At 56.6% G+C, this 15,934-nt stretch overlaps 1 protein-coding gene across 1 annotated transcript; it reads left to right on the top strand.

Moving 5' to 3' along the window:
• The first annotated feature begins 9,205 nt into the window (after positions 1-9,205).
• Positions 9,206-15,596, top strand: MRGBP (MRG domain binding protein). The gene is made up of 5 exons (XM_060122726.1): positions 9,206-9,405; positions 9,764-9,885; positions 12,373-12,454; positions 12,736-12,810; positions 13,283-15,596. Exons 1-5 carry the CDS (start codon positions 9,258-9,260, stop codon positions 13,468-13,470), a joined length of 615 nt encoding a protein of 204 aa, XP_059978709.1. The 5' UTR covers positions 9,206-9,257; the 3' UTR covers positions 13,471-15,596.
• Positions 15,597-15,934: the final 338 nt, after the last annotated feature.

The following is a 15,934-nucleotide window of genomic DNA, read 5'->3' as shown; positions in this document are numbered from 1 at the left end:
TGCTGTGGACCCCGACTCAGAAAGTGCGAGGCGGAAGGGATTTTAATTCAGGATGATTTCTCTCGCCTGTGAAAAGAATCGCTCCTTTTACAAAGACAGTGTTAGCCGTTCTCCACGTTGACCCAAAGAATCATTTCCTTTTCTTCCTTCTGCTCAAGAAAGCAGAGCTGGCCTTTGGCAGCTGAATTAATGGGGAAAGAGTCCATCTTTGTAAACACATTCCGCCTGGCTCGTCCCGCTGAAACTGCTTCGAGAGCTGAGATGATTGGTCACCCAGGCACAGGCTCCACACATCTCACGACTGTCACATCGTCGTCCTGCAGTGTCTCTGAAGTCCTAATTGTCCCAGGGCTCCAGGAGAGCCAAGGAGATGAGAGTAACAGTGGAACATGATGCATGACTCGCCATCAGCTGACTGCATAAAAGCCTCATTAAGAAAAACAGAGCGGGGCTTGGGGGAAGCAGGAGTTGGCTGAGTCACCTTGGGGACAGGGGTCTTCAGAGCTGACATCGGTAAGAGGCCAGCCTCTGGAGATCAGGGTCTGCTCCTTGCCCCCCGCCCCCCCCCGGAGGTGAGGCCACACCACACGGAGAAGCTGAGAACAAGGCCCATTGTGCACCGTCACAACCCAGAGCTGCCTTCCCTCCTGTGTGTGGCAGGGCCCCTTCCCCACACCTCGAACCACCTCCACAGCCCTCAGAGGTGGTCCCCTCCCCCGGAAGGGCCCCACTGCAAAGGGGTGCCCAGGCTCTCTGGGGCCACAGGAGGAGGCGGGGAGGGAAGGGAAAAATGAGTGCTGTCCTGTGGCACCCCACCCTCAGGGGAGGTGAGAGGGTGGGGCCTGGTGCTCCGGGGCACACGAGCAGAGCACTCAGCCTGGCCCCCCACCTTGTATAGGGGACCACTTACCCAGTCTGCCTCAGTTTCCCCACCACAAAGGAGATCATGACGGCCACTGCCCGGGAGACCCTCCTCTCATTTCCCATCGGCTCAGTCCCTGCTGTCACAGGTGAGGCCACCGGCTCCCACAGCTGAACAAAGACCTTCCAGCAGGGCCTTGCTCTGATGACAAAGGGCTGTGACCCAGGGCTTGGATGGCCACAACTTCCCGGGACAGGCAGGAAACGAGAGGTCACCTCCCCCAAGAGACTGGAAAATAAAAAGACAATAAAAAGCAGCTCAGCCCGGCCCCCGCCGCCTTCGAGGTCACTGGAGGGGAGCGTGGGAGGTGGTCAGGCGGCATCCCTCACCTCGGTCCCCCCGAGGCCCCTGGAGGGAGCTGCGTGCACGTGCGCACGTGTGGGGAGACGCTGCACTGCTGACCAGTCCCAGGTGATGCCGAGGCCGCCGGCAAGAGGCCGACCGAGCAGCCCGGGTCTATCGGAACTCGCCCCCTCCTTCCCCAGACCCAGGGACTTGAGGTGCACACCCGGCAGGATTCCACGCGGCTTTCCATCGCACAAACGCACCAAGAATCCCTCCGTCAAGGCGGGAGGCTGTGCACCCCTCCCGGGGGGCCCTCTGCACCTGTAGCACCAGTGCCCTGCAGCCATCAGAGCCTGCACCCCTCAGCTCCTCTACACATGCTAACGAGCCCCCGCGGTGACGGGGCCGCCCTGTCCCTCTCTCTGCAGCTCGCTTCAGCGGGAGCCGGACGGAACACCGTGGACCTGGCGGCCCTCACGTTTCAAGACAAACCAAGCTGCTGACCGGAAGGTAATTCAGTCGAAAGCCGTGAGGAGTCACAGGTAACATACAGGGCACCCAGTTAACTTTGATCTTTAAATAAACGGTGGATAAGTTTGGATATAAGTCTATCCTATGTGACATTTGGGGCATACTTTTACTGCAAAATTATTCATTGTTTAACTGAAATTCAAATTTAACTGAGCATCCTCTATTTTTACATGTTAAATCTAGCAACCCCAAAAGGAAGCTGAGCACCCCACCAGTCAGGAGTGACCAGCAGCTGAGCCTTCCCCCCGGGGCTCCCCACCTCCCCTGGGCCCCATGGGTGACGTGGTGGGGATGGTAACAGTACGAGGGCCGGGCTGAGCACAGAACCTCCCCCAGCGGGTGGGACAAATGGCCCTGCGGTCATCATGGAGATTCCTCAAGTGCCCGGCCTGAAGAATTGGACTTCTTTTTCAAAACACCCTAACGGGCTTCCCTGGTGGCACAGTGGTTAAGAATCCTCCTGCCAATGCAGGGGACACGGGTTCGAGCCCTGGTCCGGGAAGATCCCACATGCCACGGAGCAACTAAGCCCGTGCGCCACAACTACTGAGCCTGCACTCTAAAGTCCGCGAGCCACAACTACTGAAGCCCGTGCGCCACAACTGCTGAGGCCTGTGTGCCTAGAGCCCGTGCCCCGCAACAAGAGAAGCCACCGCAATGAGAAGCCCGCGCACTGCAACGAAGAGTAGCCCCCGCTCGCCGCAACCAGAGAAAAGCCCGCGCGCAGCAACGAAGACCCAACGCAGCCAAATTAATTAGTTAATTAATTAATTAAATTTTAAAAAAAACACCCTAACTGGCACCCTTGGGGTGGGCCTGGTCCCAGGGAACAGGAAATGCCTTCACTAGGCTCCTGCCTGCAGGTTTCTGAGACAGGAGCCCTGGTTTGGGTCCAAACAGTGGGTGGGAAACTCCCCCTAGAGGTGTGATGTGGGGCTGCAAGCTGAGGCTGGTTCCTCACCTTCCAGGCCCCTCAGCCACGGGCACCGAGGTGACAGAGCTGTCTTCCCGGTCCAGAGGTTGGGACGAGGCCCGAGGACGGCTGTGGGCGAGCAGGACCCCCGGCCAGCGCCCAGTTCTTCCACCCCCATTAGCGTACCCTCCCAGGTCTCCGCGTGGGCACCAGACGGAAGCAGAGGAGCCCCTCTTGTCTGGGAGTCGGGAGAGGCCCCTGGGGCGGCGACCTTGGACCTGAGAGCTGAAGTCTGGGCAGGAGAGAGACAGGCAAAGGTAGGGGAGGTATCTATGGCCCCAGGGGGCTGGAGGGTGGCTTGCAAGAGGGAGCCCAGGTAAGAGCACATGGGGACCAGAGCAGAGCAGGCCTGGTGGGCTGGGAGGGAGGGGGGTCACGGCTGGGTGGCTTCTGGAGGTCAGTTCCTGGCCCTGTCCTTGACTGTGGGACCGTGGTGAGGTTGCTTACGTACAAGCGTCGTGGCACGTGCGCAGGCAGGGCTGTGGGTGGTGAGTGGTTAATTCACGACCTGAGCTCAGTGCAGAGCCCAGGTTCCTGCACAGCCTGCATCTCAGTGTGGAGCCCTGGGGTTCTGCTCTCCTCGGGTCCCCTCAGCCTGGCGCCCGCCCGCTGGTTCTTCACAGCCCTCTTCTTTTCCGGACAAGGAATATGCCATCTTTTCTCAATAAGTAGACAATTTCACAGTGCATACAAATATCAAATCATTATGCTGTACACCTGGAACCTAATAGAATGTTTTACGTCAATCATACCTCATAAAAAGTAATTAAATTTATCATTTGTTAATGATTGCAAATAGTATGTCGCAGGTTAGATTTTTTTCATTTAATTTTTTGAATGGGCAGCTCACTTCATGTGGTTCAAAAAGCCCCGTGTACAAAAGGACACACGGGAAAGGGTCTCCCCGTCTCCCTGCCCCATCTGCTCAGCACCTCCGCCCTCCAGGAGCCGCTATTATTTGTCTCTTACCTCCCATGATAGATACATAGATAGGTAGAGAGATAGATAGATAGATAGGTAGAGAGATAGATGATAGATAGAAAACAGATGGATAGATAGATAGATGGATAGATGATAGATAGATACATATAGAAAATAGATGGATAGATAGATAGATGATAGATAGATACATAGAAAACAGATGGATAGATAGATAGATGGATAGATGATAGATACATATAAAACAGATGGATAGATAGATAGATGATAGATAGATACATAGATACATATAGAAAATAGATGCATAGATAGATAGAAAATAGATGGATAGATAGATAGATGGCAGATAGATGGATACACAGACAGACAGGTAAATAGATGGAAAGGTAGATAGATAGATAGATGGATAGACAGATAGATAGATGGAAAGGTAGAAAAGATAGATGATAGATGGATAAACGATAGATGGATAGACAAATAGATAGATGGAAAGGTAGATAAATGGTAGGCTGATTTCTTTTCAAAGTTTGTTTTTTAATACGAAGCACTCTTTGTTCTGTGTACATTATCTGTGGCTTCTATTGGTATTTCTCTCCCAGTACTTAGTGCCTTTAGGCTTCCTCCTTACTACACATATGCACACACTCACACACACCTCCCCCACCTACCTCGTGTCGACTTCCCCTCTCGCCACCAGCCTCTCCCAGCGCTCCCTCCCTCAGCCCGTGTGTAGCCCCCAGGGTGTGCCCGCTCACCCTCCCTCATCTTACACGGGAAGGGCAGTGAAGCCACACAGCCCCTCACACACACGGGCACAGGGACTTTGGCATGACGCTTGTCACATGACCCTACTTGCTCTGTGCAGGTGGAATACGCGGTCGGATGGAGAGGGGAACTCAACATCATTTTCTTTAACTTATTTATTTTTTTTATTGAAGTATAGTTGATGTACAATATTACATGTTATAGGTGTACAATATAGTGATTTACAATTTTTAAAGTTTATACTCCATTTATAGTTTTTATAAAATATTGGCTATATTCCCCGTGTTGTACAACATATCCTTGTAGTTTATTTTATATCTAATAGTTCGTACCTCCTAATTCCCTGTCCCCATATTGCCCCTCCTCCCTTCCCTCTCCCCACTGGTAACCACTAGTTTGTTCTCTATATCTGTGAGTCTGCTTCTTTTTTGTTATATTCACTAGTTTGTTTAATTTTTTAGATTCCACATATAAGTGATAACATACAGTATTTGTCTTTCTCTGTCTGACTTATTTCACTTAGCAGAATACCCTCCAGGTCCATCCACGTTGCTGCAAATAGCAAAATTTCATTCTTTTTTGTAGCTGAGTAGTATTCCAGTGTGTGTGTGTGTGTGTGTGTGTGTGTGTGTGTGTGTGTAGTGCGTGTGTGTGCACCACATCTTCTTTATGCATTCATCTGTTGATGGACACAGGTTGCTTCCATATCTTGGCAATTGTAAATAATGCTGCTATGAACACTGGGGTGCACGTACCTTTTTGAATTAGTGTTTTTGTTTCTGTTTTTCAGATATATATACCCAGGAGTGGGATTCCTGGGTCATATGGTAGTTCTATTTTCAGTTGTTTTTTTGTTTGTTTGTGTGTTTGTTTTTTGCGGTACGCGGGCCTCTCACTGTTGTGGCCTCTCCTGTTGCGGAGCACAGGCTCTGGACGCGCAGGCTCAGCGGCCATGGCTCACGGGCCTAGCTGCTCCGCGGCATGTGGGATCTTCCCGGACCGGGGCACGAACCCGTGTCCCCTGCATCGGCAGGCAGACTCCCAACCACTGTGCCACCAGGGAAGCCCTATTTTCAGTTTTTTGAGAAACCTCCATACTGTTGTCCACAACAGCTAGACCAATTTACATCCCCACCTACAGAGTACGAAGGTTCCTTTTTCTCCACATCCTCGACAACATTTGTTATTTGTGTTCTTTTTTGATAGTAACCATTTTGACAGGTGTGAAGTGATATCTCATTGCGGTTTTGATTTGCATTTCCCAGACGATTAGCAGTGTTGAGCATCTTTTCATGTGCCTGTTGGCCATCTGCATTTTTCTCTTTGGAAAAATGTCTATTCAGCTCTTCTGCCCATTTTTTAATCTGGTTGTTTGTTTTTTTGATGTTGAGTTGTATGAGCTGTTCATATATGTTGGATATTAACTCCTATCAGTCATATCATTTGCAAATATTTTCTCCCATTCAGTAGATTGTCTTTTTGTTTTGTTGATGGGTTCCTTTGCTATGCAAAACTTTTAAGTTTAATAAGTCCCATTTATTTATTTTTGCCTTTATTTCCTTTCCTTTAGGAGACAGATTAAAAAAATATTCCTATGATTTATGTAAAAAAGTGTTCTGCCTATGTTTTCCTCTAGGAGTTCTATGGTTTCTGGTCTTACATTTAGGTCTTTAATCCATTTTGAGTTTATGTTTTTGTATATGGTGTGAGAAAATTTTATAAATGCATTCTTTTACATGTAGCTGTCCATTTTCCCAGCACCACTTATTGAAGAGACTGTCTTTTCTCCATTGTATATTCTTGCCTCCTTTGTTGTAGATAATTGACCACAAGTGTGTGGGTTTATTTCTGGGCTTGCTGTCCACACTGACCCATGTGTCTGTTTTTGTGCCAGTGCCATACTGTTTTGATGACTGTAGTTTCATAGTATAGTCTGAAGTCAGGGAGCATTGTTCCTCCAGATCTGTTCTTCTTTCTCAAGACTGTTTTTGGCTATTCAGGGTCTTTGTGTTTCCATACAAATTTTAAAATTATTTGTTCTAGTTCTGTGAAAAATAACATTGGTAGTTTGATCCAATGTCTTCTTTACTGGGGGAGGAGCTACCCATCCCCCACCCCTCCCAGGGCCCTGGAGGTCTAGTTGCCCAGAACGTCCAGGGGAAGCCCTTGGTCTTAGCTGGCCCCTGCAGTGCGTGTCCAGGGCTCTGAGCACCCAGAGTGTGTCCAGGGGTGGTGTCTGAGCCATGCCAGGATCCAGGGACCCCTGTGCACTGAAGTCAAGAGTGTGGGGCTCAGAGTCAGGTTCCTGGTTGCACCTGTGGCCTCTCTCTGAAGTCCTGCCACCTGGGGCTGTCCTCATCCCCAGGGAAGCTCCCTTCTCTTCCACTCCTTCACGTAAGATCTTATGTCTTCTTCAGTGTGATCCCCAGAGTGTGGGCTCCCAGCAGAGCAGTCACCATGCCCAGTCCCTACCCACACCCCCGTACCAAGCATGCAGGAGGCACTCAACAATCAACTGCTAATGACACCTGAGTGACCGCCTCTTTCCCAGCCATGTTTCATCCCTAGACAACACCCACCCCTTGCCTTCGTAACCAGGTGGGAAGAAACTGCCCATAACAGAGGAATTTCTCCCCAGCAGCTTTCCACTCGTGGGCTAAGGGGCTTCCTTCAGCCCAGACTCTCATGAACATCCCAGGAGGAAACACACCGGGCCCACACACATCTCTCTATCCAGCTGCATTTCACTTTTTAAAACTTTTTCCACATCTTATTTTGCGGCTGCTCATCCTAAGTAACTCGCAGATGGCCCCGTCACCCACGCTGGATCACCAGTGCAGTCAGTCGCTCTGAAGCCTGATGCTTGATTCACCAAAACCCAGAGGCTGAAGGCGCAGGCACAGTGCTCCCGATCCCTTAATCCTGCCTAAGTCTAGCTCCAGCTGTGCTCACATCTGTGCGACACAGGGAAATAAGCCAAATCACTGGGATTAGGCAGAGTCCTGGCAGCTGAGCACGGCATTCAGCTCCATCCTGACGCTGGGCACGGAGGCGGGCACAGAACCCACAGATAGAGTTGGTGGAGCAGACAAACAGGCAGTAACTGGGAGGCTTCGAGTAAGAAAGATGTGGAGAAGATGGTTTCCTTTTGCCCAAATCGTCCAACCTGTCTCTGCATCGAGTCTGATTGCCAGGGACGCATTCCAGGATCTGCCTAGAACGAAGGGAACCAGGTGTCTGTGGACCACAGCAACTGGCCAAACACGGTGCAGGTGCAGTGGCCACCACAGAGGACCAAGACACAGCCCTGCCCCCAGAACCTCCAGTGCAGTGGGGAAAATAATCAGGCACAGCTGACTCCAGGCAGGGCCGAAGAGACTGCAGGAGAGGGGCACAAACCAGCCAAGGCAGTCGGGGCGGGGGGCGGTTCCTGGGGGAGGAGGCTCTCCAGATTGAAGAAGGCAGGGATGGGGTAGGGGATGAGCAGAGGGCGAACCTGGTGGAGGCGCAGGGACCACGACCTGTCCCGGAACAGTAGGGAGATCAATGGTGAGGGCCACTGTCTGTTAGCACTTCCTGTGTGACAGAGCCCGTGTTAAGTGGCTTTGGGCTCTGCTTCATTCCCACCTCGCAGCAACCCCGAGGGGAGCCCCACCTGTGCGTCAGAGAGAGGAGAGGAGCACAGGCCCAGCTGGAATCACAACGTCCAGCCACATCGTGGCTCCCAGGACGGCTGGTGGCCCTGGGCCATTGTGGAATCCTCTATGGGCCACGTTTCCCCACTTTGTGGGGACCGGCATCGCCAGCATCGCCCTTCACGGATGGGAAGCCAAGACTCAGGCTCTGAGTCCCCGGGCTGTCCCAGGGGGTGAGGCTGGCCAGAGTGGCTCCAAATGTTTGCTAAGAAGCCCGAGCGTGTGCCCGGGTCCCCAAGCAGAAACCAGCCCCCATCAGCACCCCCGGGGAAGGCGCCGTCGTCGCTCCCATTGCACGGAGGAAGGCACTGCGGCCTGGAGAGGTTCAGCACACAGCTGGCAGGCCGCAGAGCCGGAAGGGGACCCGGAAGCCTGACGGAGAGTCTACACTCAGCGGGAGGCGAAGAGCGTTCCTCGCCTAGAGTACCCTCCCGGGGCACCGCGGTGGACTTGACCCGGTGGGGAGGGGCCGGGGGAAAGCCCGAGGTGGGCGGGGATGGGGCGGGGCGGAGCAGGCGGCCTCGATTGGGTGCTGCTTTGAGCTCGTCACGGGACTGCCCCCAGGCCGGCGCCCCGCTTGGCCCCACCCTCGGACCAGACTCCGCCCAGGCCCAGGCCCCGCCCCTCCGCGGCCAGGGTTAACCCACTTGCCGACCACTCTAGAGGCCCGGGTCGGGGAGGATGGGCCCGGACGCCCCTGCCCCGGTGCGCAGGAGCCCCTCTGCAGCGCTCAGGCCAGGGGCAATGGAAGCTATTGGAGCCCCCACTCGCAGGCATTGTAGGTTGCCTGTTGCTTTTCTTCTTAGCTGCTTTACTGGGGTGTAACTTGAAATTCCGCCATTTAAAGCGTACAGTTCAGCGGGGTTTACCCCGAGCTGTGCAGATATCGCCACAACCTAATTTAGGGCGTTTCCATTCCTCTCCCCAAACGCACTCCTTCCAGTGATCCGCACTCTGACGGCGCTGCGCCGCGGGACCGGGCCGCCAGGAGTCGCCGCGACCCAGCCCTCAGCTGCGCCTGCGCAGGCGCCGCGCGCGAGCCCGAGAGCGAACCCACCGAGCGCGCGCCCGCCCCGTGGAGTGCGCCTGCGCGGAGCCCGTGGCCGCGCCAGCTCCCGCAGGGGGCTCGTCGCTGGGCGGCCGGGCTATGGGGGAGGCTGAGGTGGGCGGCGGCGGCGCGGCGGGCGACAAGGGGCCGGGAGAAGCGGCCACCAGCCCTGCCGAGGAGACGGTGGTGTGGAGCCCCGAGGTGGAGGTGTGCCTCTTCCACGCCATGCTGGGCCACAAGCCCGTCGGTGAGCGGAGCGCCGCGCCGAGGCCGCGCACCCGCGTGGGGGCGGGGCGGCGGGCAACGGCCGGGGGCGCGCGCGGGGCGGACGGGGCGGGGCCTCCTGTGCCTGCACCCCCGCCGACCCTGCCCCCACCTGCGCACCCCACCCCCTCCCTCAGCCCCCGCTCCTGCGCCCAGCCACCCCGGCCCCTCTTTACTCCTTCCCCGCTGACCCCTGCCCTTTCCTCTCCCCCCGCACCCCTGCTCCCCTAACCGCCACCCCCTCCAACCGCTGCCCCTCTCGCCCCCTTGCCCCCCACCTCTCTTCTCCACCCTACCTGCTGGCGCGCCCCTCCCCACGAGCTGACCCCTTCCTTCTGCAGGTGTGAACCGGCACTTCCACATGATCTGTATCCGAGACAAGTTCAGCCAGAACATCGGGCGGCAGGTCCCATCCAAGGTCATCTGGGACCACCTGAGCACCATGTATGACATGCAGGCACTGGTGAGCAGGACCCCACCCTCCCCCGTCCTCCCAGGGCCAGAGCCCCTCGCTCCCCAGACAGAGCTGGTGGCAGGGAGCCCCCTCCGTGCCTCCTCCCTGGGTCCTTGCCGGGCCCTGGCCTCAGGGACCTTGATGTCTGGGATGTCCCACAGGGGACCAGTTGTTGAACAAGATAGCTCTGAGTAGTTTCACGAAAAACACAAGCCTAATGACGGTAGCTAGTTATCGCATGGAACTGCCTTAGGTGGGGGGTTGGGGGTGGTCGGTTAAGGTCTTGCCAGGAGATAACTAGGGAGCTGAAGCTCATGGGAGGGGGCTCTTAGGCCATTGTCAGTCTTGTGGAAAGTCCCCGAGTGCTACAGGCAGGGAGGTGACCGGGTCTGAGTCACATTAAGATGAATACGGTGGTTTCTGTGAGAACCAGGCAGGCAGGGGCCCAGGCCTCATGGAACCCCCAGCTGGCCGTGTCTGAGGGGGAAAAGATTAACTAGGTAACCAGGACGGCAGAAAAGACAGGTGGGCATTCCCGGCAGAGGAATGGCAGGTGTCAAGGCCCTGTGGCAGCAGGCATTGGTGCGTCAGGGAACGCAGAGGAGGCCGGGGTGTCTGGAGAATGAGTGGGAGTGGGGATGTCAGGTGACCAGCAGGGTGGGAGACCGTGCTGGGGTTAGGCAAGGCTCTGCCTCTCCTCGGGACTTGGGGCTGCCCCAGCCCCCCAGCTGAGACCTGCTGCACATCTGTGAGGTGGAGAGCGAAGCCCGGGCCTTCTTGTGTCCATAAACCGCGCTGCCATTTGCTCCCTGTTGGTCTTGGGAAGTCGTTTGCGCCTCCTCGTCCTCGCATAGAAAGGGGAACTGACAGCTGGGCCCTGGAACTGACCTCCTGGCCCACAGTCAGTACCCAGGAAACTCGAGGACAAGTCGCTAAACTAAAGCAGGCCCTGCAGAGGGGCCATGCCCATGAGCTGGGGCCCCGCTCCCCGAGAATTCCTGTGTTCAGAGGCTTGACAGAGCTCCCATGGTTGTCACGTTGGGGGTCACTCGACCCCCAGGAACTTCCTGCACCCCGACTCCAGGCTGGGGGCCAGGAGCTAGACACAGAGATGAGTGTGGCAGGGCCCCTGTCCTGGGGGGCCCCGGTGCGGTAGGAGAGACAGTTGGCTCTCAGGCACCAGCCCTGGCTCCAAGGTCCTGTGGCTGTGACGCCCAGCACAGGGCCCACGTGACACTGTGGGGGGCCACCCAGGGGTCTCAGCCCAGGACAGGTGGCCCTTCCCGCCCCGCTTCCTTAGACCCCAGCACCGCTATGGAGCTGATGCCTCGGTCCCCTGGGGCCTCGTAAACATGAGTCTGTGGACGGCACCCCGCGGGTGACCGTGAGCCCCGGAGCCCTCGGGGTTAAATACGAGTCTGTGGACGGCACCCCGCAGGTGACCGTGAGCCCCGGAGGCCTCGGGGTTAAACGTGAGTCTGTGGACCGCACCCCGCAGGTGACCGTGAGCCCCGGAGGCCTCGGGGTTAAACATGAGTCTGTGGACCGCACCCCGCAGGTGACCGTGAGCCCAGGAGCCCTCGGGGTTAAACATGAGTCTGTGGACCGCACCCCGCAGGTGACCGTGAGCCCAGGAGCCCTCAGGGTTAAACATGAGTCTGTGGACCGCACCCCGCAGGTGACCGTGAGCCCAGGAGCCCTCGGGGTTAAACATGAGTCTGTGGACCGCACCCCGCAGGTGACCATGAGCCCAGGAGCCCTCGGGGTTTGCGAAGCTCCCGGATGCGGGTTGGCACATTTACATGCTGACCACCTGCCTTGTCAGCACAGCTCCCAAGCTGGGGACTGGAGGCCCTGTCTCCTGACGCCCCTCCCAACCTAGAGACCCTTCCCACCAGCTCACCTTTCTCTTCGTCCGGTGGTCCGTGTTTTCGGGGCCTCACTCCCTCTGGCATGTGTGTGACCGCCCTCCATTTTGCTTTGCTTACCTGGTTTCCACGGGGGTGGCTCTCCCTGCCTCCCTGGCTCCTTCCCTCCGGACACGGGACCCAGGCACCATGGCCTTTCCTCACGGCTGTCGCAGGCTCTGAAGGCGCTCTCCTGGAGGGGGAGCCCATGCAGCCAGGCCACGCCGGCATGACAGCACTGCCTGACTGCCCCCGGAGGCGTGCCAGCCGGCGGAGCGGCCCGGCATCATCTCAGGTGACACTAAACCCTTATTCCCATCGTGATGCCTGCCTGTGGCCCGCACTGTAGTTTTGCCTTATCTGGGTCTCTGTGATAAGCCAGCCCCTGTAGACTGCACAAGAGAAAGAAGAAAGGTCTCAGTCCTGCGCCTGCCCACTGCAGCCCCCAAGACGGTCACGTGTGTTCATTGGTCGCTCCTGAGTTGTCTCATACATGTCTTTAGTCACATTTTCTTTTCAATGTGACTTTTAAAATCAAGTTTTCTTCTTTGTTTCTTAAAAAAACCCAAAATGCCCTGTTTGCCATCAGCACGAGTCTGAGATTCTTCCATTCCCAAATCCAGAGAGGAACTTCGTCCTTCCAGAAGAAATCATTCAAGAAGTCCGAGAAGGTAAGACTCGGGTGAGAGCAGATTTGGGAACTAGGAAAGGCCGAGGGCGGTGGTGTCAGGGTGAAGGTCACGAGCCTCGGGGAGTGAGCATCACTGGAGGGGGATGCTGGGCCCTCTGGAGGGGGAGGTCTGGGGGCCCCCGGGACGGGGGGAGGACTTCCTGAAGGACATACGCGCCTCCCGAGTCAGGAGGAGCCCCTGGCCTGAGCCGCTGCAGGTCGGGTGGGGCTGTGGCGCCCACCGCCCCGGGCTCTAGGTCACCATCGGCCGTCTCCCCCCAGGAAAAGTGGTCATTGAGGAGGATACGAACGAGGAAATGAAGGAAGACGTGGACCCCCACAATGTGGCCGATGATGGTAAGTATGGAGCTCGCCCACCCCTCCTGGGGCCCCAGGGGCACAGCACCCCAGCCTGGCCAGGCCTCCCCGTCACGGGCAGCCAGGACCTGGCGTCTGGCTCAGCAGCTGAGAAGGCCGCTTCCGTCTGCTCAGGCAGAGCCTCCCACGCTGGGAGGTCACGCACGGGGCCGGCACGGGGCGGGGAAGGGGGCACAGGACAGCCTGGCCCCGGGCCCGGTCAGTGGTCACGGGGTGCAGGAGGGTGTCCGACTGAAGTGGAACGGGTGGCGGCCGTCTCAGTGCAGGGCAAACCCCAAGGAGCAAAGACGGGCACGCTCCCCCAAGGGGCAGGCCACATGGGCACCCCCAGTTCAGGAGGAGCCTTTTGGGGTCAATGTCATGTGTGTAGGTGTAGACTTCTTAAACTGAACAGGAAGATGAAATAAAATTTTGGATATTCTGTTTTCAGCCAAATGATTTTGTCTCCCAGTTTTTTCATCTTCAGGAAGCTTGGGGAAAGCAACAGAAAAGTCCAGCAAAGACAAAGACAAGAGCAACTCAGACTTGGGGTCCAAAGAGGGGCCGGACAAGCGGAAGCGCAGCCGGGTCACCGACAAAGTCCTGACCGCCAACAGCAACCCCTCCAGCCCCAGCGCGGCCAAGCGGCGCCGGACGTAGACGCTCACAGCAGGCGGGCACCGTGGTCACCAGGCGGTCGGGTCAAATGCCACTGGGCCTGCTGCCTGCCCTCAGGTGCCAGAGGCTCCCGCGGTGCCACTCAGATCGCCTGGGCTCAGATGGCCCCTGACGACCGGAACAGGACCCGTTCAGATGCTGAGACCCGAGAGGTGTGAGCCCAGGCCACGATCACGCTGGACACTCGTGGCTTCGTGACGACGGCTGAGCTGCACCTGTGGCTAAGCATTGGCACGGGCCTGCAAACCAGGCTGCGTGGGCAGAGAGCGGGGCACAGCCAGCAATAACACACCGACCCCCTCTGTGCTCTGAGGAGCCCTGGTCTTCCCGTTTGTCCATCTGTCCATCTGTCTACCGCTGTCAACTGACCGCGGCCTCAGGAGAGCGTCAGGCCGCGGGCACCGGCCCCTCCACCACCCGAGAGACTGAGAACTGGGTGTTTTGCCTCACTCACTTGTACTGTAACAATGTATATAATTTGGTTGATGTTTCACTATTTAATTTTTAAGGAGCCTATTTTACTAGTGTTTTATATGAAAAAAAATACTGCAGAAGTTAAACCTGTGTTGTATTTTTTCTGAGATGTTTTGTTTTAAGGTAACAGACTACTGAGATAATTTTTGCTCAGTTTTTATATGCCGACACAGAGAATTTGTAGCGGTTATTTTTGTATTCTCAAGTAACTTGCAACAGACCAAATGAGCATGTGGAGGGAGGCAGGACGTGGGGCTGACCCGCCGCAGCCTGGGCCCCGGGCTGGCCGAGGTACGCTTGTGTTTGACTGAGGGACATTAAAACACAAAAAAGCAACCTGGAGTTGTGTGGTTTTGATACCAAAGTAAGTTAACTTCTACAATAGGAAGTTGTATTTTTGCAAGATTTATAACTGAAGCTAACTTTGATGTACTGGATCACTTGATACAATGAATATACAACCTAGTAACAATGGGTTCCAGTGGCTACTTCGTTGCATGTAAGCAACCCTTCAAATGCAAAATGTCAGGAGAGCAAACCAGCGGGAACTGGTGCCTCCTTCCGAAGAACAAACGAACGTGAAGGCGAGAATTCTGGCTGAGCTCGTGTTGAAAGGCACAGCCGGGCCTCCCGAGTGACGGCGAAGGCGCTCGCCCTCATCTGGACAAACCACGAGGACACTGAATGCCACCCGTCCCCCAGCACCAGGAGCACGAGGTCAGAACAGGCTGAGCCCACGAGGCCAGGCCAGGAGCTCCATGGGCTGAGGCCACCTGGCGCGGGGTCGGAGGCCGGCACTCGCTTCCCCGGCAGGGCTGACGTTGTCCGGCAGTGTCTTGTGTCAGGTTGAGCGTCTTGGGTCGGGTCTGCCAACCCTGAGCAGCCCTGGCCTTCCAGCCCGACTTTCCTGTGTGGGCAACTGGGGCAGAAGCTTGCACCCCACGGTCAGACCTGCTGCATGGGGGGCCCCCGTGGGGTAAGGCTCCAGCAGAAGATCACAGCCTCGGCGGTAACCTCCTGCCACGGGTCGCGGGGGGGTGGATCTAGACGGAGCCCAGGTGCAGTTGGGTGTGAATGGCACTTGTAAAGTGGAAGCTGGGCAGCATCTGAGAACAAGCCTTGTGCGTGGCCGCAGGCAGCCGTGGGAAGGCTGTGCTCTGAGCGCCGCAGGCTGGGGCCATGGCCCTGTCTCCGCTGCATGCTTGTCTGTTCTCTGGGGCAGAGCGGGGGAGCCTGCCCACCCACGTGCTCTCAGAGCTGCCCAACCCTGGAGGGCACCCCAGCACCCATCAGTGCCTCATCAGAGGCTGGAAGTCACAGCCAGGGCCTCCGAGGCCAGCTGCAAGTCAGCTAAGGTGAAGGCCAGGCCCGTGGCCGCAGCCTGCGGTGGGCCAGCCCCACCCGATGCCTGGCAGCTCTCCTGTCACCTGCTCCTCGGGACACCTGCCCAGGCCATCGGTGGCAGACTATTTGCAGAAATGCCCAGAGCTCCATACCTTTGGCGGAGTCACCACTGTCCTTCTAGAAAGTCGTCCAGGCAAGATGGTTCCCAGAGAGGTAACAGGTTGGTGAGCCTGCAAGGAATTGGCACCAGCACCAAAAAAGGTCTTTAGCTGTGCCTGTGGCCAAGATTGGCAGGTCACGTCCCCTGAGGCCTGGTAGCTGACTTGCAGGGCTGGGCGAGGTCAGCATCCCTGGGGGCTGGGCTGGGCCTCAGTCTGTGTTGAACAGCCCCGAGGGTGATCCCCAGTCATTTCTGCCTCCAGGTGTTTGGGTCTTTGCCTGGTGCCCCCTCGTAAGTGCAGGCAGCCCCTGTGCTTTCTTATAACCACTATAATGCAGCAAGGGGGACAGGAGGGCAGACCCACGAGGACACTGCACTATGGGACTCTCTACTGGAGAGAGACTTTCCCGCTGGCCTTGAAGAAGCAAACTGCCCAGTTGTGAACTTCTGGAGGGGACACAGGGATCT

This window comes from Lagenorhynchus albirostris, chromosome 15 (genome assembly GCF_949774975.1).
Source record: "Lagenorhynchus albirostris chromosome 15, mLagAlb1.1, whole genome shotgun sequence".
Taxonomy (NCBI): domain Eukaryota; kingdom Metazoa; phylum Chordata; class Mammalia; order Artiodactyla; family Delphinidae; genus Lagenorhynchus; species Lagenorhynchus albirostris.
This window is presented reverse-complemented; position numbering and strand designations above follow the sequence as displayed.